Source organism: Nelumbo lutea, chromosome 4 (assembly GCF_056320005.1).
Source record: "Nelumbo lutea isolate HS-2025 chromosome 4, American lotus-T2T, whole genome shotgun sequence".
Lineage (NCBI taxonomy): Eukaryota > Viridiplantae > Streptophyta > Magnoliopsida > Proteales > Nelumbonaceae > Nelumbo > Nelumbo lutea.
This window is the reverse complement of record NC_142687.1, coordinates 20,663,566-20,689,699: the sequence shown is the minus strand read 5'-3', so window position 1 is coordinate 20,689,699 and position 26,134 is coordinate 20,663,566. Positions and strand designations below refer to the sequence as shown.

At 40.5% G+C, this 26,134-nt stretch overlaps 1 protein-coding gene across 2 annotated transcripts in view; it reads left to right on the top strand.

The window, feature by feature from the left end:
- Positions 1-26,134, top strand: part of LOC148854467 (U5 small nuclear ribonucleoprotein helicase) — a 169,072-nt gene that overhangs the window by 112,482 nt on the left and 30,456 nt on the right. For both annotated transcript variants that reach the window (XM_088986817.1, XM_088986816.1), the window contains exons 35-40: positions 2,292-2,382; positions 6,908-7,057; positions 7,133-7,324; positions 7,413-7,478; positions 17,225-17,380; positions 17,460-17,603. In XM_088986817.1, coding sequence (XP_088842943.1) covers positions 2,292-2,382; positions 6,908-7,057; positions 7,133-7,324; positions 7,413-7,478; positions 17,225-17,380; positions 17,460-17,603 — 799 coding nt within the window. The remainder of the gene's footprint in view (positions 1-2,291; positions 2,383-6,907; positions 7,058-7,132; positions 7,325-7,412; positions 7,479-17,224; positions 17,381-17,459; positions 17,604-26,134) is intronic.

Genomic DNA, 26,134 nt, shown 5'->3' with positions numbered 1-26,134 from the left:
TGTTTCCTTGTTGCAAATCAAACTACTCCTGATAAAGTTGATATACTCTTGTTGTATTATGTTGTCCAGAATACAATTTCTTAGCATGTTCCCATATATCCTTAGTTGTATCAAGAAACATGAAGTTGGCACTGATTTTGGGTTCCATACCGTTCCATAGCTAAGTCATGATTTGAGCATCTTCTTGTTCCCAATCATCAAACCCTGGGGAGTCAGCCGATGGTTTCTCATCTTTTATGTGCTTCAGTTTCCTCTTTGCCTTGAGAAAAACTTCCACAGATTTAGCCCATAGAACATAGTTCTCCCCATTCAATTTAATTGATGTCATTTGTACACCTAGGTAGTCAGAGGAAACCACCACACTAGGTTTATGATCATTATACCCATCTCCTATTGCTGTCATTGTACTCTTTCATAGTTGCCTTTAACCTGAATTCTCAGCAACAAGCTGACTGTTGTTATTCAAAAAATTGATGTTCCAGCACCTATAGTAACTCCTAAACACAACAGTGGGTACACACGCCTTGTTCTTATTCACACTACTGCTGATTTCACAACACCACTGACCATAGGCATCAATTTAACACTCACTAATCACATGTAAGCCCTCTTACATCCACTCAATAGGGATTGTGCAACATAAGCACCACAACATAGTTAAACCTGTTACACCCAGTTCAGACTAGTAACAGTTTTAAGAGGGCACTACACACCCACAAAAAAACTCGGCTAGGTCACTGCATTACACCTTACACCACTAGCCACTCACAGCAGCCCTAACACCACTCAACAACTTACACCTGCCCCTGCACCATTCGGCTACTGCACACACAGCCCTTTCTAGGGCAACAATGAACCTAGTTCTCTAGGTTTCTGATCGATACTAGCAGCTTTTTGTATGGTTTATACCCAGAAATATCAGTAACATAAGAAGAAGAGATAACCGACCTTCCTTTGAGAATATCAACCAACCATTCACTGTTGAAGTCACTTTTCTTGATGAAGAAGGTTATGCGCAGCAGAGAGAGACGACCTGTGATGTTTCAGACCTAGGGCGAACCAGTTCTCTCCATAGACTGACTAGAAACGAAGGAGGAGAGTCACGAACACTGCTGAGGTGCTTTACCAACTGAAGTTGGTCAGGAGCATGGCTCTGATACCATGCTTCGAATACTGCTACAGTAGTCCGAACCAGGAAGAGAAGTAAGGAGAAGAGGAAGAAGAAGAGAAGAAGAAGAAAGTAAATAAGGGTCTGTCGAAATCTGTTGGGTTACCCCTATAGTTGACCCCCTTAATCTTCATTAGATTCTAATGATCTTTACAAAGACAAAAATGCCCTTACTTAAGTGTGGGGCATAGTGACTCTAATAACACTGCCACATAAGCAAGCTACTTAACAAGCATAAGAAGACTAAACTACCCCTATTCGGCACACTTTAACAGATATAAATCAGAACTGTGGCCTGTTCTGAACCTTTTGCTGTATACGACTTTTTCTTTGAAAGACGAAATTTCACTAAAAGAGAAAGAAAAGTAAAAGAGGGAGAAGTTCCTTCCTTGCTAGAGATACAGCAGGGATATGTAGCCCAAGAAAAAGAAAAAATAAAAGAAGTTACAAGGCAAAATTATCATGCCATTTTATGCTGCCCCAATGATTGTAAAAGTAGCTGAACTTGAGATTAACTTTCTCACAAATTTTTTCAATTGCCATGGACTAGTTCTCAAAAGTTCGGCTATTTCTTTCTCTGCATATGCACCAACAGACAGCCAGGGGAGCCATGTTCCAGAGAAATCCACCCCAGTTGCTGAAAGTCTGCAGATGCCAAATAGAAATCAGTTTATGTCAGGGGCTCAACCCGTATAACTCCAAAAAGCTAAAATATATGAGTCCATATTGCATTTGTGAATCTGTCGCATGACATAGACAATGGTGGTTGATGATTACCATCCCTTTTAACCTCAACACATTAATTGTTAAAATCTTCCCCTTGATTGGTGCCCAAAGGGATGGTGGTTGATGATTACCATCCTTTTTAAGCTCAACACAGTAACGGTGGTTGATGAGTACCGTCCCCTTTAACCTCAATGCTTCAATCATCCACGTGTCTTCTCAAACATGAAACACATACATATTGCTTAGCTATTAAGACATCAATTGTATAGGACCCATTAGTTTCACATCTCTTGTTCGATATCTGTCTGTAATTTTTGTGCATTAATTTTTTTCTCTATATCTTTGATGTCATGTATCTTCTCATAAAATTTTCAAGAATCTTCTTATTCATGCACAGTGATTTGGCTGATTGGCTGGGTGTTGGGGATATTGGACTTTTCAATTTTAAGCCTAGTGTGAGGCCAGTGCCTCTTGAAGTTCACATCCAGGCAAGTTGCTGAAATGTTCATATGGATGACTCATTTTTAATTTCTTGAAGAGTTGCATTTTTTCCAAGGAATCTGAATTTTACATTATGAAAAAAGTGTCAGGAAAAATTAATAGAATTCCAGGGATTCTCTATGTTCATTAAATAAATGGCATCTTACCTTGCAGAGATTTCCAATATAAGAATTTATTAATAACGGAAATGTAATGCAATTAGATAGGTTATGGGTGAAGCTTGCAGGGTTCTAAAGGGTACAAGAAAGGTCGTTGTTGGTTTTAGATGGTTTACAAGGAAAAATGCTATAAGGGAGCAATTTAGGCTGGGTTAGCCTAAACCTGTAGAGAAGATGGGCCGAATGGCCCATAGGCAGTTATTCTTTCTTACTGTTTATGTTCCTTTCTGTAATGGGCCTTATTCTGGGCCCATCCTCTTCTATGTTATGTTCTTGTAATTTCTTGCCCAACCAAGGGCCCCCCCTTGTAGTTATTCAAAACTAACTTAATGAAGTAGTGTTAGGGTGTTAGAGGGAGAGTGAAGTTCGAGCCTCTCATACTCTAACCCTCTTTGCTGCCATCTCCCTCTTCATCTTCTACTCAATAGAAGCAATCTTCTCTGCAGTTTTTGATTCCTTTTGATTTCTACATCTATCCTATACAGTCCCACACTCTCAAGGACTGTTTTTCTTCTAAACCTAACCCAAACCTAGCATGTATTTATGTTTGCATATATAAATATTATATATGCATGTATCATACATAATATTTAACAACGGATATGGCACTAAACAGAATGGAATGGAAGAACCCCATATAGTTGGGACAAGGATTTTGGTGATGATGAAGAATCATCAATTTTAAGTTTAAAGGCAGATTCTTTAGTTTAACAGACATGCATATATCTATACTAGTTAATATTGATTGGATAATTCTAGATCTAAGGATTGGGAACATTTTTTTTTCAGAAATAAAAAAGTGAATAATTTGGGCCAGACCAAACACAATCCAATCTGATGTGATTGGGTTGGGTTAGGGTTAGTATTCAACAACTCATGTTGGATTAGGGTCACCTCAGCCCGATCTAGCCCCGCCCAACTGGAACCCCTAAATGCTGTGGCAGATTAGCCATAAACAAAAGGATTTTTGTATCTCCTGTAAATCATTTTTATCTATTAATGAAGTTTAATGTTATTCCTAAATAATAGGGTTCATTTGATCTATGACTTAAGTTTGGTTTGGTTATTGATAGCTGTATTAACCTTAAGTTTTTCATGCTTTTTTTCCTGATTTGAAAGAGGATAACAATTGATTTAATTTGAAAGGAAAGGAGCTTAATTCAATGGAAACTTGCCTGCAGTTTACCTGGTTGGCTACATGAATCCTATTTTCCATTCAAGGCTATGGAGGACCATATCCATTTTAATTTTGCAGTTGAGAATTTTAAAGATGCAGTTCTGAAGCTGCAGTGTGAGTCTGAAGCATGATTCTGAATATGTGGAAGTTAAGAGTGAAGTTTGAAGTGAGAAGTCTTTTATTTGAAGAGTTAAAGTTGGTGGAAAGGTATCTTTGAAGATTAGAGAGATGAAGAAAGCGTGGGTATTTTTTGTAGGAGATGAGACTATTGTCTGGTTTAAGAACTTTGTTGTTGAACGGCAGAGTTAACTTCATTGCACTGTTTGAGTTTGTGAAACGAAGAAAATAGTTGGTATGTTTTCCTGAGGGAAGGGAAGGTGTTGGGTGGGATTTAATCTCTAACATATTAAAAGGTTTTACTGAGTACTTAGATGAAGCTAATACAAATATTCACATTGTTGAAAAATGAAAAGCTCTTATTGACTTGATTCAAGAAGAGTTGGAGTTGGGAGCAGTAAATCTACAGTTCGAATATGGCAATATCTTGGTCTCAAGCTGGTCCCCTGAGTCCAATGTGAAGATGCTGTGTATAGAAGATGGTGTCACTGTTCAAGTTGCGTCAATTTGTGGAGGACAGCTAGTAGAGTTTTTTTACTTTGATTTGCGCTCAGAAGCTATTCTTCTCAATGTCTTGAAGCCTGAAGGCATAATTAGTAAGGTAGAGGTTTTCACTGATAAGGTTCTTTACTCAGTTTGGTTAGCAACCTCCATTGAAGCAGCTCTCTGGATGGAAGCTCTTGGAGAGGAAGACAAGAGGGTTGAGAAAGATTGGCTTCGTGGTGGAAGAGGATTGAACTCTTTCAAAATTTCTGCAAAGGGGCTGCATCAAAAATGGGGGCTGGGGGGTGGAAGGAGGATCTCATTTTTCTTTATTTTTAATAAAAATATTTTATATTAAGAAGAATGAAGATGCATATCACTAGTTAAAAGGGGGGGGGGTCTTAGTCCCTAGCCCACTTTCTTTCTCCTTATCTTTCCTTTCCTTTCCTTTTCTTTCTTTTTCTTTCCCTTCCCTTTCTTTCTTTTCCTTTCTTTTCCTTTCTTTTTTTTTTCTTTGTTTTTTTCTATCTTCTTATATGGGGTGTGCATGTGGCGCATGAGGCGTACGCCTCATGAAAAAAGCGTATGAGGCATATGCCTCTTGCACCTGAGGCGTATGCTTCAGAGGTGTCGGCGCCTCAGGCATATGCCTTGGGGCATTTTGGGGCACCTTGCCTAGAGGTGTGCCTCTAGGCGTACGCCTCCCACACCTTTTAAAACACTGTGCGATAGTTCACCTTCTCAGACTGTTAGTGACAAAAAAGGAGAAAAGTCAAGTTTGAAAGATAACTAGATTGGTGAGGGGAAGATTAAGAATCGTGGTGAGGATTGTAGCTGACCCAGTTTATTGGTTGCAAATCCAGGTTTGTTGAACTGGCAGGGGGAGTTTTAAGGAGTCACTCGATGTGCTGAGGAGACAGGCCGGACCTTTTTCAGCTTGGGCCCAACCCTGATGGGCCTAATAACTTAGATTTAATTTGCTGGTCATGTGATGTTTCATGTAAGCACATGGGAGGGAGACCAAGTCAAGTAATGATAGACCACTTGATGGATTTATCATCCTCTACCTCAAAAGCAACGATAGTTCCAAGTGTGCCATGACATACATTGAAAAACATAGTTAACTTTTTGTAGGAGCAAATTGCAAAGCTTTTCAAAATAGGGGAAGGTAATACGTATCAAAAAGCGATATTTAAGGAAGGTTGAAGGAGTGAATAAGGACTCAAGGAGAAGTTTAAAATGTGGAATTGGGTAATAACTAGTTTCACTCATGAAGTTTTAAACTCACGAGTGATTGAAGGGGTAATAATGGCAGAAAAGGCTATTGCAAAGGTGTGCTCAGACAAGGTTAGAGTGGTTGTAGTGGGAAAGAGGGCGCTAGAGAGGAAATTGTTTGTCAGCCTGCTGGTGATTGTATTTCGTTAGTAGCAGAAGTTGAAAGGATTGAGTGGTATGGGGAGGTGGAAACTGTAAAGAAGGAAGGTAACATGATTTGGGGAAAAGGACATGGGGTTCCTAGAGTTCCTGAAATCTCTGATGGTAATGAGAAGGTTGATGATGGATTTTTTCCCCAAGTATTAGAGGCCCCTGTGGCAAGTATTAGTGGTACTACAACAGGAGGGGTACAAAGGATATGAAGAGATCTCAGAGCAGTGCGAGAAATAGTTCTAGTTTGGACTTGTTGAAGAAAGGGGTGGAGAAGAAGATACTGGGGGAAAATTGAGGTGCTCAAAAGATTAGAAGCAATAATAAATGAGGGATTGGGGAGACTGAGGACGAACTAGAGGAAGAGAGAGGAGAGGAGGAAAATAAGGAAGTGGTTATTGATCAAGTAAGAAAAAAAGTAAAAAAAAAAAGGATTTGGAATAAATAGTCAAAATTGAAACCCAAGTAAGCAAGATGTAAGGGTTTTATGTTTTTAGGAGGGGAAGAATACGTGAGAAAAATGTTTCAGGATTTGGAAGAGAGATACCTTTTGAACGAAGAATGGCATCGAAGGGGTTGGAGACCTGATTGTTGAATATTGTTAGGATTGTGGTTGATCTAGGGATATTAGGGGGGATGGTTGGGCTTTGTAGTGTCCTTGGTTGTGGGAGTGTGTTTTGCTTCGTTTGTAAGGGTTGTGGAAGACTTGTATGTATGAAAAGAGTTTGGAGGGTTTGGTGATGTGGGTATTGGGCTTTGACTTGTATGTGATCCTATCACCTGATTGGTTAATAAATTTTTTTCTTAAAAATCTAAATAAATCCATTTTAACGGTTTTACTGAAAAGAGGATATATGCAATATTTTACATCTGGAGGAAGTTTATTAATTGATGATTTAATGCTACAATAGAATGGTCGGATTTTTTTATTGGACACCATAGTAGTTAATTTCTACAAAGTTATTTCCCATTGAAACAAATCATCAGGGTGTATCGATAGGTTCAAAGTTTCAATACACCCCTTTTGGCGTATCGGGGTGTATCGATACTTTTAACCTTGGTGTGTAGTTTTGTAGTAGAGTGTCTATACTACAGTTTTAGACATTATCCTAATTTCCATAGAACTTTTGGATATTTTTATTTTACGAACAGGGTTACCCTGGGAAGTTTTACTGCCCAAGAATGAATAGTATGAATAAACCTGCATATGCTGCCATATGTACACATTCACCTACAAAGCCAGTTCTCATTTTCGTTTCATCTCGTCGTCAAACAAGACTTACTGCTTTGGACCTCATTCAGGTTAGATCTTTCATCATGCTGTGATTTTGAATTGTTCAGTGGTATCCACAGTTACTTATGGTTGTACATATGCAGTTTGCAGCTTCAGATGATCATCCAAGGCAGTTTCTTGACATGCCAGAGGATGAGATGCAGATGGTTCTTTCTCAGGTCACAGATCAGAACCTGTGGCACACTTTACAGTTTGGAATCGGATTGCACCATGCAGGGCTAAATGATAAAGACAGATCCCTTGTTGAGGAACTTTTTGTGAACAACAAAATTCAGGTATTCTTTATCTCTTTGTTACCCCCTTATTGAGGAACTTTTTTGTGAACTTTTTGAGAAAGGCATGTTTTCCTCCACACTGTTACAGGTTTTGGTATGTACGAGCACATTAGCATGGGGTGTAAATCTTCCTGCTCATCTAGTTATTATCAAGGTGTGGGCAATCTGCTTTTTTTCCTGTTTTTTATTTCTGTATCTATTTTTCTGATTAAAATATTCTTCTGAAGAACTCCCAATGAGGGAAGTTCATATGGAGGTTTCATATGTTTGACAAAGGGAAATTACAGTACTAAACTCAACTAACCCTTATCCAACTTTTTGAGTGTCTATGTTAACCAAATACATTTTGGGGACAGGTGGACTTGGTGTCGTATATGGAATTTGCACTAAAAATTGAAGTATCTGACACAAGGCAGAAGACTTATAAACGTATCTAGGCATCATAGGTTTGGGTATTCTACATTAATTTCTATTTGCAGTCCCACTTTGGCTCTTCTTATCACTTCTATAAAGGCCTTTAGCCATTGTTGGTTCCTGCTGTCTAGGGTCTTGGGAGTGATTAACCTGCATTCTCATGCTTGTCAGCCCAATATTTTACCATTATACCAAAAAATGGCCCCTTCTCACCACTTCCATCAACATCAACTTTGGTCCTTCCCATGCTTTCTTAGAGTTGAACTTAACCAAACCTTTCTTCGTTGTCATATTTTAATCCATATGACCAATCATCTTGGCTGATTTTCCCTCACTCACCTACTGGAGTCATCTTTAAGATTCATATCAGTGGAGGGGAAAAGGAGTGTGAAAGAAGTTTTACTTTGAAGCCCGTAGCAATTGCTTTCAATTTCTAAAAGAAATCGATCCTTGATAGGATCATCAGATTGCTAGGTGGGATCATAGAATACCTTGACTTGAATGATCTACATGCTGTGAAGGTGAGAATCATGGGGGTGAAACCAGATGACATCCCTTGATCTCTGGTTCTCTTTGCCAATGGCCTTTGGAGGAGGGTTTGGTTACTGACAGGAGTTGAAGAAGCAGCTCTGTGGAAAGGGTGTTCAAAGGAGGAAGAAGATGATGAGGTTGCAACCTGGGGTCTATGTAGAGGGAGGAGAGAGGACAATGGAGGAAGGGGAAAGGCTTCACTGCTGCGGGAAGGTGAATATTCTAATTCCAAAAGACGAGCAGAAGTTTATCTTGAAAATGAATTTTTGAAAAATAAATTGAAAGTAAAGAATAAGGGTTGTGGGCCCTCTTTTAGTGAAGTGGTTAAGAGGGGGGTAGCTTTTGAGCTGGCATGTGGTCCATACTTTGCAAATAAAATGCATACTAAAGCCCTATTAGATCCAGTTGGGGTTAGGGCTTGTTTTGGAGCAGCTACAGTAATCCGAACCAATGAAGAATGAAGAAGAAGATGAGGAAGAAGACAAGAGAAAGAGAGAACAGAAGGGTTTAGTCGAAAACTGATCAGTCTCCCATTCAGTCGACCCCCTTATTTTATTAGGTTCTAATTAAACTTACAAAGACTAAACTGCCCTCACTTAAGTGTGGGGCAGAGTACTCTAATAAAACAGCCACATAAGCAAAGTACTTATCTGACATGAGATTACTAAACCACCCCTATTCGGCTCACTCTAATAATCCCCCTCAAGCTGGAGAATTTATGTCATATAATCCCAGCTTGTTACATAGATGGTTCACTTTCCCTGAGTTTAGAGCTTTTGTAAACAAATCTGCCCATTGATCATTCGAGCCCACATGTTCTGTGTTCATCTCTCCAGCAAGGACCTTCTCCCTCACAAAGTGGCAATCAACCTCTATGTGCTTTGTTCTCTCATAAAATACAGGATTGGATGAGATATGGAGTGCAGCTTGGTTGTCACAATACAGTCTCATAGGTTTATCCATGTGAAACCCAATTTCTTGTAGAAGATTCCTCAACCACACTAACTCACAGGTAGTATGTGCCATGGCCTTATACTCAGCTTCAGCACTACCTCTGGCCACAACCGTCTGCTTTTTACTCTTCCACGTCACAAGATTTCCTCCAACAAATGTGCAATAGCCCGTAGTAGATCTTCTATCATTCACTGAGCTTGCCCAGTCTGCATCTGTATACCCCACTACTTCAAGTTTTCTTCCTGATTTATACAATAGTCCACGGCCTGGAGATCCTTTCAGATACCTCACAATTCTAAGAATTGCATCCCAGTGAGGTTTATGAGGGTTCTGCATGAATTGGCTCGCCACACTGACTACAAAGGATATGTCGGGTCTTGTGATAGTCAGATAGTTCAACTTCTCCACTAGTCTATACCCTCCAAGATCTTCAAATACTTCTCCTATATCACTGCTCAACTTAACATTTGGTTCCATAGGGGTCTCAGCCGGTTTTGCACCTAACATTCTTGTTTCTTCCAATAGATCAAGAACATATTTTCTTTGGCACAGGTTTACACATTGTTTTGACCTGGCAACCTCTATTCCCAAGAAATATTTCAATGTTCCAAGATCTTTTGTTTGGAAATGATTTTGCAGAAATACCTTTAATTTGCCAATCCCCAATTTATCACTGTCAATAATGACAATATCATCCACATAGACCACTAATAGAATCTTCCCAGCTTCTGAGTCATAGCTGAACACTGAGTGATCTACCTGGCACTGTTGAGCAGCAAACAAAGCACGCGGCGATTGTTTCAGCCCATAAATTGCCTTCTTCAATCTGCATACCTTACCATCCTCCCCCTGAGCAGCAAACCCAGGTGGTTGCTCCATATATACCTCCTCCACAAGATCACCATGGAGAAAGGCATTCTTTATATCAAGCTGAAACAGAGGCCAATCATACATAACTGCTAGGGAAATTAGTACATGCACAGAACCAATCTTAGCCACCGGAGAGAATGTCTCCATGTAGTCCATTCCATACAACTGTGAGTAACCTTTAGCAACAAGCCAGGCCTTCAGACGCTCCACACTACCATCTGGGAAGTATTTCACAGTATACACCCATTTACATCCCACAGCATGCTTACCAGGTGGGAGAGTAGTAAGTTCCCACGTTTGAGTATGTTGAAGAGCAAAAACTTCCTCCTCCATTGTCCGCCGCCAATCTGGTGAACTTAGAGCTTCTTGAACATTGTTATGTATGGAAATAGAGGATAAAAGGGAAACAAACTGGTGATGTGATGTAGAAAGACGAGATAATGAAACAAAATTGGAAATGGGATGGAGCGTAGAACTGCGTTTACCTTTCCGTAAGGCAATGGGTAGGTCAAGGTCTGAAGGTTCAACAATAGGAGCCATGAGAGGATCCGCAGATGAGGTAGAAGCTGGAGGGGTCGGTGTCGTCCGACGTCTAAACACTTGCCGGATTGGTGGACGTTCTGTGGTGATCTGCCCGGGATGAGGTGATGAGTCTACTCCAACAACTGCATTTGGAACTGGATCCCTGACAGGGAGAGGAAGAGGAAGTGCGGGTGGAGACGAAGGCGCTTCAGGACTTGAGAAGAAGGGGACTGACTCAAAAAAGGTGACATCAGGGCAGACATAGCACTTCCGGGTAATGGGATTATAACACTTGTACCCTTTTTGAGTCCATTAGTAGCCAAGGAAGACACATTTAATTGAGCGTGCATCTAGCTTGTCTATTCCAAGGCCCAGATTATGGACAAAGCACACACAACCAAAGACACGAGGAGTTAATGGGAATGGAGATAAAGTGGGAAACAAGATAGAGAAGGGGGACCGACCATGAAGGATGAAGGAGGGCATCCGATTAATGAGAAAACATGCAGTGAGTACAGCATCACTCCAAAAACGTTTAAGAACATTCATGTGGTGAAGAATAGACCGAGCTGTTTCAAGAAGCTGACGGTTCTTCCGTTCAGTTACCCCATTTTGTTGAGGGGTGTATGCACATGATGTCTGATGAATAATGCCATGTTGTTCTAAATACTGTTGAAATGAAGTAAGAAAGTATTCACGACCATTATCTGAACGGAGAACTTTGATTGGAATACCAAATTGTGTGCGTATTTCAGCATGGAATTTTTGAAAAATGGAAAACAATTCACTTCTTTCTTTCATTAAGTAAATCCATGTCATATTTGAACAATCATCAAAAAAGGAGACAAAATACTTGTACCCATTATAAGAATCTATTTTGATTGGACCCCAAACATCTGAATGAACCAAAGAAAAAGGACTCAACATACGACTCTCAACTCTTGGACTGAAGGACACACGACGATGTTTCCCAAACTGACATGACTCACATTACAAAACTGACAAATGACTCAATGACGGGACCAAAATCTTGAGAGCCTTGAGAGATGGATGTCCCAGTCGGCAATGCCATTGTAGAGGAGTAAGTGAAGTCTGAAGAGCAATTGAAGATCCACCACCATCAAGATAATACAGTCCACCAGCTTCATGCCCCCCACCAATCTTCTTCCTCGTCTTGAGATCCTGAAAAGCACAAGTGGAAGGAAAGAAGGTAACAGAACAGTTAAGAGCTTTGGTTATTTTTACTAATTGACATAAGATTGGATGGAAACTTAGGGACATATAAAACAGATGATAAGGGCACAGAAGCCATGTCAACATTACCAACACCACATATGGGAGATGATGACCCATTGGCAAGTGTAACAGTTTGTGATGTGGAGGTTTCAGAAAGAGAAGAGAACACACCTGGAGTCCCGGTCATATGATCTGAGGCTCTAGAGTCAATAATCCAGGGCGGGATTTTAGATGACATGCAAGCAATACTTGATTGGGCAAGTGTGGCAGTGGTATGCTGTGAAGTAGTTTGAAGGAACTGTTCATACTCATCACGCGGTACGCTCACCATTTCCCTCCCAGAGGTAGATGTAGATGTGGGAGGAGTTCGGTCTGCCAGTTTACTGTCACTAATATCAACCTCACCTGCTACAGCATGATTAGCCCATTTAGAGGGAGGGCCATGTAGATCATAACATAAATTCATTGTGTATCCCTCTCTACCAGAATGAGTACATTTCCTTGTAGAGTTATTCTTGCCTCTGCCACGGCCTCCCCCTGAGTCACGACCACCCCGACTAATCATGGAACTGCCACGGCCTCCTCAGGGAGCATGACCTCCCCCTCTTGTACTATGTCCAACCCCTCTAGCTGTCACAAGTGCTGATCTATCAAACTGTTTGGAGTTCTCTGTCTGTCCCAAAGAAATTCTACGAAGCTTTGAGAATATTTCCTCAAGTGTAGGAAGAGTAGAGCCCCCCAATATTTGGGCTCCAACTGGTTCATATTCCGACTTTAGCCCCATTAAAAATCTTGTAACATCTAGTTGCTCCCTTTGCTGTTGCTGAACTTTAATATCTGGAGTAAGGGGGTGATAGACATTGAGTTCATTCCTTATATTCTTCATGCTGGCATAATACTCTTCTATTGTTTTGGTTCCTTGTTGTAAATCAAAATACTCCTGATAAAGCTGATACACTCTTGTTGTGTTATTTTGTCCAAAATATAGTTTCTTAGCATGCTCCTATATATCCTTAGCCGTATCAAGGAACATGAAGTTGGCACTAATTTTGGGTTTCATACTATTCCACAGCCAAGTCATGATTTGAGCATCTTCTTGCTCCCAATCATCAAACCCTGGAGAGTCCTCCGGTGGCTTCTCATCTCTTACATGCTTTACTTTCTTCTTTGCCTTGAGAAACACTTCCACTGATTTAGCCCATGGAACATAGTTCTCCCCATTCAGCTTAATTGAGGTCATTTGTACCCCTAGGTAGTCGGAGGAAATTACCACATTAGGTTTCTATTCTTTCACAGTTGCCTCTAACCTTCTCAGCTACAAGCTGATTGATGTTGTTCACAGTTTGATACTTCAGCACCTATTGCAGCCCCTAAACACAACAGTGGGAGCACACACTTGTTCTTCTTCACACTACTGCTGACTTCACACACCTACGACCTACATAAGCATCACAAGCACCACAACACAACAGTAGGCCCTTTTACAACCATTCAATAAAAAAAATTGTGCATCACAAGCACCACAACACAGTCAAACTGCTACACCCAGTTCTGATTTGTTTAACACACTTAAGAGGGCATTACATGACCACAAGGAGCTTGGCAAGGTCACTGCATTCCACCTTCCACTCAGCCAGTTCAGATTTGTTTAGCACACTTAAGAGGGCATTACATGACCACAAGGAGCTTGGCAAGGTCACTGCATTCTACCTTACACCACTCGGCCACCTACAGCAGCCCTAACACCACTCAACAACTCACAGCAGCCCTACACCATTCGGCTACTGCACACACAGCCCTTCTCAGGTCAACAATGAACCTAGTTCTCTAGGTTCTAATCAGTACTAACAGATTCTTGAAGGCTTCCTACCCAGAAATACCAGCAACACAAAAGGACTAAATAACCAACCTTCCTTTGAGAGTATCAGCCAACCATTCACTGCTGAAATCACCTTCCTTGATGAAGAAAAGCTATGCGCAGCAGAGAGCAACGAGCTGTGATGTCTCAGACCTAGGGCGAACCAGCTCTCTCCATTAACTAACTAGAAACGAAGAAGAGGGTGCCTCGAACACAGCTGAGATGCTTTGCAAGCGGAAGCAGGTCAGAAACCTCGTTCTGATACCATGTTTTGGAGCAGCTACAGTAATCCGAACCAGTGAAGAAGGAAGAAGAAGTTGAGGAAGATGACAAGAGAAAGAGAGAACAGGAGGGTTTAGTCGAAAACTGATTAGTCTCTCATTCAGTCGACCCCCTTATGTTTATTAGGTTCTAATTACACTTACAAAGACTAAACTGCCCTCACTTAAATGTGGGGCAGAGTACTCTAATAAAACAGCCACATAAGCAAAGTACTTAACTGACATGAGATTACTAAACTACCCCTATTTGGCTCACTCTAACAGGCTAACCTGTTACCTAAGGTGAACCAACTTGTTGATCAAAGTTTGGAGACCGGATCATGTGACACCTTAAGTAGTCACATGAGTTGGGTCTCTAAGGTTCTGATAGGAGACAATAGTTTGGGTCTATCATCTTCCCCAAAAACAGTTCAGCCGATGGCCAAGGATCACCTGAAACCAAGATATTCAAGGTTCATTTGGCGAAGAAAGAGGAGGAAGATGGAGGTTGAGTTGATTCCAGCATGTCAGAACTCAGAAGAGGAGTGTGATGATTCAAGTAGTGAATCTGATAACGACAACGCAGGGGAGGTTAATGAGATAGAGGAAGAGGGAGAGGAAGTTTTCAATACAGATTTTCTCTTTGATGAAGATCAAAAGAAGGAAGAAACTACCCTTGTTCCTAGTCCTTCTATAGTTGTTGGGAGTTTAGCAAGGTCAGTACATGTTGGGTTAGGGAGGAAAATCGAAGACTAAACAAAGGAGTACCAGACCAGAGATTAATCTCTAGGCAGGGTGTTCGTAAGGAAATAGTGGACAATCACACGAGGACTCACAAGGAGAATCCAAGCGGGGATAAGCTAGAGAACTGTGGAAATGAACATGAGTGTGAAACAAGACTAGGAAATTTCTCTTAACAAATTATCCCTGTGGTAGCCAATAGCTCCTAGAGTTTTGAACAGGAAAAGAGAGTTAAGTCCCTTGGTCTTGTCATTGAGTCTTCCTACTTTCCCAGTCCAGGTTTGTTAATAATTTTGCTTTGGGTACTAACCTATGTTCTATGTTCGATGTTTCTGTTCCAGGGTCTCAAGCAACAATTAAGCCGCTTGCCAGTGATGTTGAAGGAGAAGGAAAAAATAGGGAGTTGGAGCTACAAGAGGAAGAGGAAAGAGGAAGAAGAATTTGGGAATGCTGGAGAAGGAGAGGAAAAATGAAAGTAAAGTTTGTGAAGGTTTTGTGGTTGGGAATGCGATTGAAACATAGGGAGGCTGTGAGGGGTGTAAGGGGAAAGAGGAGGGAGATAGTGGGAGGATAATGAAAATGAAGATTCAGTGGTTGACTTTGTTGAAAAGTTAGGATGTAAAATAATGAGCTGAAAGTCTATTTGAGGACAAAGAAGGAAGAAGGGAAGGTTAGAAAAAGAAAGCTATGTGAAGCAAAGAGATTAAGGCTGGATGTGGAAGGAGATAAAGAGTTTAGTGAAAGAAAGGGGAGGAGAAGAGGGAACAAGTAGGAGGGAGGAGGGAGGGGCAGGTCAAATAGGTGGAAATGAAGATTATAAGTTGGAATGTGAGAGGTTTGGGGAATCCAAGGAAGTGAACCTTGGTAAAGGATGTGTTAAGGAAAGAAAATTCAAACATAGTAATGATTCAGGAATGTAAGTTGGCAGATTTTCATAACAGGTGGACTAGAAGCTTTTAGAGGGCTAGGGGTATTAGTTGGGCAATAAGTCCTTCATAGGGTTCCTAGGGAGGCATAGTGACATTGTGGAGAAATGAGGTCATGAAGGGAATTGTAGAATTTGTGGGTAAATTCATAGTGTCCATTAAGTTCAAACAAGTAGATGGTGGCTTTGAATGGGTGTTAACAAATATTTATTATCCTAATGGATATAGAGAGAGAAACGCGTTGTGGAAAGAGTTGAAAGATATCAGGACGTTGGGAGGGACCGTGGTGTATAGTTGAGGATTTCAATGTAATTAGGTTCACTGAGGAGACAAATAATTCAAGGGAAAGCATCACTAGAAGTATGGGGAAGTTCAATGAATTCATCAATACCTTTTTGTTCATTGCAAACTGGGAGGAACATTGGGAGATCTAGTCTCTAGAGCCTTACCTAGGCTAACTTCTGATCATTGCTAATTTCCATTAGTAAGGAGGAGTTTGGTGGCAAAGGCCCAACCCAACCCCATTTCGATTTGAAAATGTGGTTATGTGGCTTAGGATTTGTAGGGAAAGTAAAGGATTGGTGGAAATGAAAGTAATTCCAAATTGAATTGGGAAGGAATGAAGTTCCATTGGAAGCTAAAAGAATTAAAAGCAAGAATCAAAGAAATGGAACATTCAACAATTGGGGAGATTAGAAGCAAGGAAACAAGAGGTGATTAGACAAATTGAGGGTCTGGATGCAAAGGAAGAAGAGGGAACTTTCAATGAAAGGGATGTGGTAAGATGGGAGTTGAGGAAGAAACTGGAGGATGTCATGTTAAAGAAGAAATCTGTTGGAGGCGAAAATTCAGACACAAATGGGGTGAGAGAAGGGGATGGAAACACAAAGTTATTTCATGCTTTGGAAAAAGGAAGAAGAAAGAAAATTTTCATCTCTAAGCTTGTGATTGATGATGTTACTCTCACTCAACAAAATGAGATTGTAGCGGCCTTTATGAATCATTTCAAATCCATTTATAGAAGACCACTAAATGACAGGACAAGGTTGGAAGGGTTCAATTGGCCTAAATTGCCCGAGGACCTTAAATTATGTCTTGAGAGGAATTTTGAGGTGGAGGAAATAAGGGAAGCAATCTTTTCAATGGATAGGTCCAAAGCTTTTGGACCATAGGGTTTTATAATGGCTTTTTATCAGGATTGTTGAGACATACTCAAACATGATATTCAAAAAGTCTTCTCATTGGATTTTGGGGTAATGTTGCCCAATTTCCCTGGCTTCTCAAGTGAGTGCTCATCAAAATTCAGTTTTATTAGAACCTTGGGGGAGTGGGTGACCCAATGTTTAAAAGTATCATTTGTAGAGGCAGAGGAAGAAGCAACCTAGGCCCACCCTCTGAAAGTGTTATTAGTACTTGAAGTCTGTAAGCTCATCTCTAAATATGCACCTAGTGGACCACAAGGATAGTAATGAGGTCTATCAAAATGTATGGTTCCCTAAATTGTTCTTGTCAGTACATAGATACATATGGCTATTTAGATGTTCCAGACATTATCTGATCTTCTAATAAAGATCTGTTTCTGATGCAGGGAACGGAATATTATGATGGGAAAGCAAAAAGATATGTCGATTTTCCCATTACAGACATTTTGCAGATGATGGGCCGTGCAGGGCGACCACAATTTGACCAACATGGAAAAGCCGTAATTCTTGTTCATGAACCCAAAAAGAGCTTCTACAAGAAGGTAATAAACTTCATCTTCTAGACTTTTAGAAGGAAACTTGTTTGAAATTGTTGAAATAACCTTCATTTTCTATGGGCAGTTTCTTTATGAACCTTTCCCAGTTGAAAGTAATCTGAGGGAGCAGTTGCATGATCACATTAATGCAGAGATCGTTTCTGGTACAATATGCCATAAAGAGGATGCAGTGCATTATCTCACTTGGACTTACCTGTTCCGGCGATTGGTAAAGTTTCACAGCTTGGTGATTACTTGTATATGTTTACATTTGCATAGCTTGTCATAAACATATTCTTCCATTATTTTCTGTTCGCGGAAGACTTTATGGTTTCTATTTACATTTGCATAGCTATCTTGCTGGAAGACCTAGGATCAAATAAATTTTATTAGTAACGAGAATACAAAAGAGTACAAGGAGTACAAATGGAGAATCAAAGAAGATGAGACATAACCCCTCCAGCGTGCTACTTCCCCCCAAGACATCATCCCAAACAGAGCACAAATTACACCAGAGAATTAGGTCCCCAATATAAGACCTATCTTTTAGACTCTTTCCTATCTAGAGAACCTTCTAAGGAATTGGCTGATCTTCACACCTAGTTGATTGAGATGTTTATAGAAGTGGCAAGAGGTCTATCCTCCTTTAAATGATACCTTAGCTGCCATTGTTCTGGATTGCTGTCCCTCACCCAGCCCATGCTTACTTTTGAATTTCCAACTACAAGGTCTCTATAGCCAAATGTGTGACTCAATCATAGTCCCTGAAGTAAGGGGGATACTCTATTGTGTACTTCTTTCTTCACAACCCTAATAGAATTAAACAATTATAGATAAAAAAATTGTAGCTTTTTAAAAGGACAAGGGCTAGGCCTGTCTGAAGTTTCTTCATCAAGGATGGAGAATATGGCCTTTTCATTGAACCGTGTAACTCCAAAAAGGACCACTTGATCAATTAGAAGATGGTCTATATGAGTTTAAAGGAAGGGGGCCTAGGATTGGAATAGGATCATTCTCAGAAACTCTTCACTTCTAGGGAAAGGTTGTGGAGGTTTCCTAAGGATTCTGATAATATGTCATGTAGTCATTAAATGCATCTATGTTGTGGATACGAATGGCTAGGATTCAAGTTTACAAGCATGAGTAACTCCTTTTTCTCCTTGGAAATTCATTTTTTCCCTACTCCCTTCCTTTCTTCAATTCATTAGTATGATGTTCTATTTGGCAAAAAAAATCAGACTATGGTTAGACCTTTGGTTGGGGACTTTCCACTTATTGATAAATACCCCTCTTTATTCTCCTTATCCTCGTGCCCATACAGTAGTAGTATACCTGATTACATGACCTGCCCCCCCCCCCCCCCTCAATGTCTAGCTTGGAATTTGGGTTTGAGATGGGAGCTTAGGAATTGTGAAACCCCAAAGGCCTTAGCCTTAATTGAATCTTTAGAGAAAGCTTTCTTTGACTTCTCTAAGTAAGATTCAAGAGTTTGGACTCTCAACTCCTTCGATTTATTCTTTTGTGCCTCATTCTTTATTAGTCGCTCCTTGGGCCCCTTAAGCTCTGGTTCTCTAGTTAAGGCCATTTAGTGAGGGTTGGGACCACTTAGGATTTGAGCATTTCTGTTGGGAGGTTTTTTCATAAAAATAAAAAAATAAACACGTTGAATACATTGCTATGGAAAATATATTCTTGGTGTTTATTCATTTATGCCCTTTGTGCAAAGCTAATGGTGGCAATTCTTTCAATCCATAACTCTCCTGCAGTTTTGTTAAGAGCACTTTTTCTCATTGTTTGACCTCACAAATCTGTTTGATACCTCATTCTGTTTCCTTCAATAAAGAGAGATAGTCTTGTGGAGATCTGTGTTAGAGATATATACTTCTTAAGTTACAAAAGATGTGAAAGGACAGTTAATGGTGCTCCCAAACAATAGATCAGCCCATAGGCTCGCTACACCCCCTTAAGCTAATGCCAGGGAAGAAGCATCCGTTTGTAAGGAAGAGAGATGTGGCCACAAGGAACTGACATGAAGTGAAGTTTCAATCAACCTCAATATGCTTTGTACATTCATGAAACAAAGGATTCAAGGCTATCTTGATTGAACTTACGTTTGTTATTTCTTACACTTCCATGAAACAAGAGAATCAACCAGGAAAACACACCACCCAGTTGTGGACCTTCTTGTGTCTGGGCATCCCACCCAATCAGCATCAACATAAGCAGTCAAGTCTAAAGATGATGATGATGAGTAAAATAATCCATGAGACAAAGTATCATGAAGATATCTAATAATGAGAAGAACAACCGACATATGTGGTTGTCAAGGAGAAGAAACGAATTGACTAACCTAGTAGAAAACTTTTGAACACCTGAACCAAAGAATCTGTAAAGAAAAAGATAATTCTTGAAGAGAGCCAATTATCTGGCCACCCTCCTCACTAGCATTTATACTTTTAATTAAAAAAGGGTACAATGACTAATATGCCCTTATAGGGCGGATTGTGGGCAATATTGATTGTAGCTTGGTTGTCACAATATAATATCATAGGCTCCTCAGCTTTTATCCCAATCTCACTCAGCAAGGATCTAACCCAAAGTAGATCTGAAACACCATGAGCCATAGATCTATATTTGGCCTCTACACTTGACCTAGCCACTATTTTTTACTCTTCCATGAAACCAAATTTCCTCCTACAAGGGTGCATACCCCTGATGTAAATCTCTTGTCATCTAAACAATTTGCCCAATCTGCATCTATATAGGACTCCAATTTTAAATTCCCGTGGTCTGAGAATAGAATCCCTTTGCCAAGATGCTTCTTTAGGTATGCAAGTACAATTAAAAGAAATAATGAATGAAAGAACAGTTATATGATACATAAGATACAAAATATAATGGTGCTCCCAAACAATAGATCAGCCCATAGACTCTCTACAATGTGCAAGAGTAGCTATCCTATGATGTGTGTTGGAAAAAAGGAATGCCCACATCTTCAATGACAAAGAAAAATGGTTTAAGGAATATCATTGACAATATCTGTATCAAGTTGGCACATTGGGTCAGAACCATGGAGCTCTTTGCACCATACATGACTGATGACATAATAAAAACTTGGAGGGAAGTGGTTGCCTCTGCCCCGACCAGGACAATAGTACATGCTGAATGGTGCCAATATTAAAAAATTGTAATTGATAATGAATCTCACAAGGATGGTTATCCGAGGCTAACCATCCCTTAGATGCTCTGTAAATTAACCTTTATTACAATTAATAAAATTCTTTACGGTTACTGATAAAAAACAAGCATTTAATAATTGACTTGAATTATATATATTGTTGACATCCTGTCAATTTTCTTCAATCAAATTATGTGGTTTCTTTCATGAGAGTAACCACTGCTAGATCTGACAATAGTGCTTTGTGTTTGGTGAATAGTTATGTTGTGCATTTAAAAGTTTTATTGTTTTCAAGATTCTATTCTTTGTAAAATTGTAATTTTCTATATTCTTAAGGGATATTTTCAAGATAATGAAAAGTTATTCAACCATTTAGCAGAGAATCAGCTTCTTGACATGATCACTTTGTGGATTGCTGATAAAGAGCAGCCCAGTGCACAAGGCTCCCACCAATGTGAGGTCTAGGGAGGGACAGATGTATAGAGCCTTACCTACACACACAGAGAGGCTATTTCCAGATTTTGTGGATTTCTGATGTTCTACCAAATATGAGATCCACCAAACCAAAGATTTTTCATGTAAAAGTTTTATTAAGAGTGTTATTATGATTCGGCCTGCCCTTGAGTTCTGTTAGTCTGATAACAGCCAAGAAGAGAGAAGAAGAAAGAAGAAAGAAAGAGAGAGAGAAAGGAGGAGAATAGGAGAGAAGAAAAGTCTGGTTCGAATGAGAGAGAATTACCTCTCCCATTCGGCCAGATATGTTTTATATTACTAACATAATGGAAAAGACACACGTGCCCTTACTTAAGTGAGGGACACTAGTTCTAATATAATATTACAGATCAGCAACCTCAGCATAAGTATAAAGACAGAAATACCCCTACATACTCGATACTAACACTCCCCCTCAAGCTGGTGAGTATATATCATATAATCCTAGCTTGTTACATATGTAGTCCACTCTTCCCCGACTCAACTCTTTGGCAAATAAGTTTGCCCACTGTTTCCCTGTGTTAACATATGCAGTGTTTATCACTCCACTCAGCACCTTCTCTCTCACAAAGTGACAGTCAACCTCGATGTGCTTGGTTCTTTCATGAAACACCGGATTAGAAGAAATATGAACGGCAGCCTAATTGTCATAGTAAAACTTCATTGGTGTGTTAACATTGTATCCTATCTCCTATAGAAGGTTCCTTAGCCACACTAATTTACAAGTAGTATGTGCCATAGCTCTATATTTTTCCTCTGTACTACTTATCGCCACGACTATCTGCTTCTTACTTTTCCACGTCACCAGATTACCCCCAAGAAAAGTGCAATAGCCTATGGTAGATCTCCTATCAGACATAGAACCAGCCCAGTTAGCATCAGTATATCCTTCTATTTCAAGTTTTCCACCACTTTTGTATATCAAACCATGACCAGGAGCCCCTTTTAAATACCTCACAATTCTTAGAACCGCATCCCAATGAGGAACCGGAGTTTCTACATGAACTGACGTACCACATTAACCGCAAATGAAATATCTGGCCGAGTAATGATTAGGTAGTTCAGTTTACCTACAAGTCGCCAGTATCTGCCAGGGTCTTCAAACACTTCACCCATATCACTGCTCAGCTTAGTATTTGTTTCCATAGGTGTTTCAGTTGGTTTAGCACCTAACAAACCTATTTCCTCCAACAAATCAAGCACATATTTCCTCTGACATAAATTAATACCATGCTTAGACCTTGCTACTTCTATCCCCAAGAAATATGTCCATTTACCAAGGTCATTCGTTTGAAACTGTTGCTGTAGAAAAGTCTTCAACCTGTCAATTCCCATTTTATCATTCCCGGTAATAACAATATCATCTACATACACCACCAATAGGATTTTTCCTGCTTGAGAGTCATGATTGAAGACTAAATGATCAACTTGGCACTGTTTCATACCAAACTTCTTTACCACCTTACTGAACCTACCAAACCATGCTCGAGGAGACTGTTTAAGCCCATAAATAGCCTTCTTTAGTCTACATACCTTACCATCCTCCCCCTAAGCAACAAACCCTGGTGGTTGCTCCATATAGACCTCCTCGAGCAAACTACCATGCAAGAATGCATTCTTAATATCAAGCTGATAGAGGGGCCAATCATACATAGCAGCAAGAGAGATCACAACACAAACCGAACTTATCTTAGCAACTGGGGAGAAGGTCTCTTTGTAGTCAATACCATAGGTTTGGGAGTACTCTTTTGCAACCAATCTAGCTTTTAGTCGCTCTACACTACCATCAGGTAAATACTTAATAGTATAAACCCACTTACAACCGATAGCTTGCTTCCCAGGAGGAAGAGTGGTGAGGTCCCAAGTATGATTATGAGTTAGAGCTAAGAGTTCTTCTTCCATTGCACGGCACCATCCTGGAGAGGCAAGGGCTTCCTGGACATCCTTAGGGACAACAACTAAGGATAACAAAGAGATAAACTAGCAATGGGAAGCGAAAAGGTGAGTGAGTGAAACATAATTAGAAATAGGATGAAGGGTACAAGTGCATTTACCTTTCCGCAAGGCAATGGGAAGATCAAGATCAGATACTGGGTTTGGGGCTAGCGTGGAGACAACTGCCGGATCTGTCGACGTTGATGGAGCTGGAGGAGGAGCAGCCAGTACATGTGGGCGATGTGTATACACTTGGCGGATAGGTGGCCGCTCAACAGGTGGTGGCACTGGAGGCAAGGACTTAGTCACAACTGGAACAAGAGGAACAGAATCCGCAACTGGAAGTGGAAGAGGAGGAGGTGATGAGGAGGAAGAAACATCACCGGACCCCAAGAAAAAACGGAGTAGACTCAAAGAAGGTAACATCAGCACACACAAAGGAACGTCGAGAACTAGGATGATAACACTTATACCCTTTCTGGGTCCGGGAATAGCCAAGGAAGATGCACTTAATGGATCATGCATCTAATTTGTCCTTCCCGAGGCCCAGATTATTGACGAAGCAGACACACCCAAAAGCCCGAGGAGAAAGAGGAAACAAAGACAAGGTGGGAAACAAGGCAGTGAATGGGGAATGACCATCAAGGATAGATGTGGGCATCCGATTAATCAAGAAGTAAGAAGTAAGCACCGTCATCCTTGAAATGATGAAGAGAAATATTCACGGCCATTATTGGAACGAAAAAATTTAATGTGAACACCAAATTGGTTGCAAATCTCAGCATAAAATTTTCGGAGGATGGTAAACAATTCACTCCTTTCTTTCATTAAATAGAGCCATGTCATCCTTGAATAATCATCAACAAAAATGACAAAATATCTATATCCATTGTATGACATCACTTTATAAGGACCCCAAACATCTGAATGAACCAAAGAAAAAGGACTCGGCACACGATTATCAACCCTAGGACTAAAGGGAACATGGCGATATTTCCCCAACTGACACGACTCGCAATCTAAAACAGAAAGTTGACTCAATGAAGGAACTAAAGACTTCAAAACTTTTTGCGAAGGATGACCAAATCGATAGTGCCACTAGAGAGGAGAGAGAGATGACTGGAGAGCTATTGATGTTCTTCCACCACCGTCAAGATAATACAATCCATCTTCTTCATCCCCGTCTTGAGATCTTGAAAAACACACGAAGAAGGGTAAAAAGTAATAGAGCAATTGAGTGACTTGTTCAACTTACTAACAGACATAAGGCTAAACAGAAATTTAGGGACATACAAAACTGAGGATAAAGATAAGGGGGTCATCTTAACATTGCCAACACCACAAATGGAGGATGTGGAACCATTAGCAAGGGTAACAGATTGTGATGTTGAGCAATGAGAGAGGGAAGAAAACACACATGGAGTTCCAATCATGTGATCGGAAACTCTAGAGTCAATAATCCAAGGATTGGGTGTTGATGCCAAACAAGCATACCTGGGTGTGCGAGAGTAGTCGTGTTCTGCTGAGATGTGGATTAGACAAACCTCTCATACTCATCACAGGGAACACTCGCCATCTCCTTCTCGGGAACATCTGTGGATGTAGGAGGCATCTGATCAGCTGAACGACTCTCCTGTCTGAAACTGGTGTCACTAGTCATGGCATGATTGGCCCAAGTTGAGGGTGGACCATGCAAGTCATAGCAATAATTAATGGTATGTCCATCCATACCAGAATGAGTACACCTCCTCGGACCCGAACCACGTCCTCTGCCATGGGCTCCCCCTAAATCTCTACCTCTAGTACGACCACCACCATGGTTATACGTAGGTCCACCACCACCACTCCGGCCATATATCAGGCCACTACTACCACTACGGCCAGACTGAGCTCCTCGAGCTCCACCTCTAACACCACAGCCCCTCGATACTGCAAAGGCTGATCTATCAGAAACATTAGAGTTCTCAGTAGATCCAATGGAAATCCTCCGAAGTCGAGTGAACACCTCTTCTAAGGAAGGGATAGTTGACCCTCCTAGTATCTGAGCCCGCATTGGTTCATACTCAGATTCCAGCCCCACCAAAAATCGAGTCACATCAAGTTGTTCTCTCTGTTGTTGCTGAATTTTGACATCAAAAGTGAGGGGGTGATAAACATTCATCTCATTACAGATGTTTTCTACTAGCATAGTACTTCTCAAGACTCTGATTGCCCTGTTGCAGATTAAAGTATTTCTGATACAACTGATATACTCTGGTTGTATTGTCTTGACCAGAATACAACTTCTTAGCATGGTCCCACACATCTTTGGCAATGTCAAAAAACACGAAATTTACACTAATCTTGGGTTCCATACTGTTCTATAACCACGTGATAATCTATGCATCCTCTTGTTCCCAATCATCATACTTATGAGAATCAGTGGAGGGTTTTTCCTCCCTTATGTGTTTCACCTTCTTCCTTGCCTTCAGAAAAACTTATACAGATTTAGCCCAAGGTAAACAATTCTCTCCATTCAATTTAATGGAGGTCATTTGAACATTCAGGTAGTCAGTAGGTATCATCACATTAGATTTTCTATCACTGCTATCTCCCATTGCCGAATTCTGTTATTACTGAATTCGACACACTGCACACTAGACCACACCACACATTGATCACACTGGTTTCAGCACTTGTTATTGCTGAAGATTGCACTCTTTACACCACAAACCCTACCCCACGACTACCTGAAATCTCACCACACTATACGAGGACCACTCCCCCTTCGAATCACACTAAAAACAGCATAAACCCTAGCACAATACAGTCTGAAATCCCACCATACGATCTGAAACATACTTCTTATTTGATTCATAACAAAAATATGCATAGAAATCTCTTACCTCATCACCCGAAAATCAAACCACTCAAAAAAAAAAAAAAAAAAATCAGACCACACAAGACACCCACTGCACCACACGAATCAGCCCTCTTCTCTTCATCGATTAGGGGAGGACTTCTTAGAAATCACAGCAACCGACCACGAACAGCACAACTGGAGGCATAGAGACCTCCAAGGGAAGAGGGCGACCACTCCTTTTCAGCCCTTTCCCTTATCTCCAATAGATGGCAGAGAAATCAAGAGAAAACCCTAGACTAGGTTCGCAGAAAAC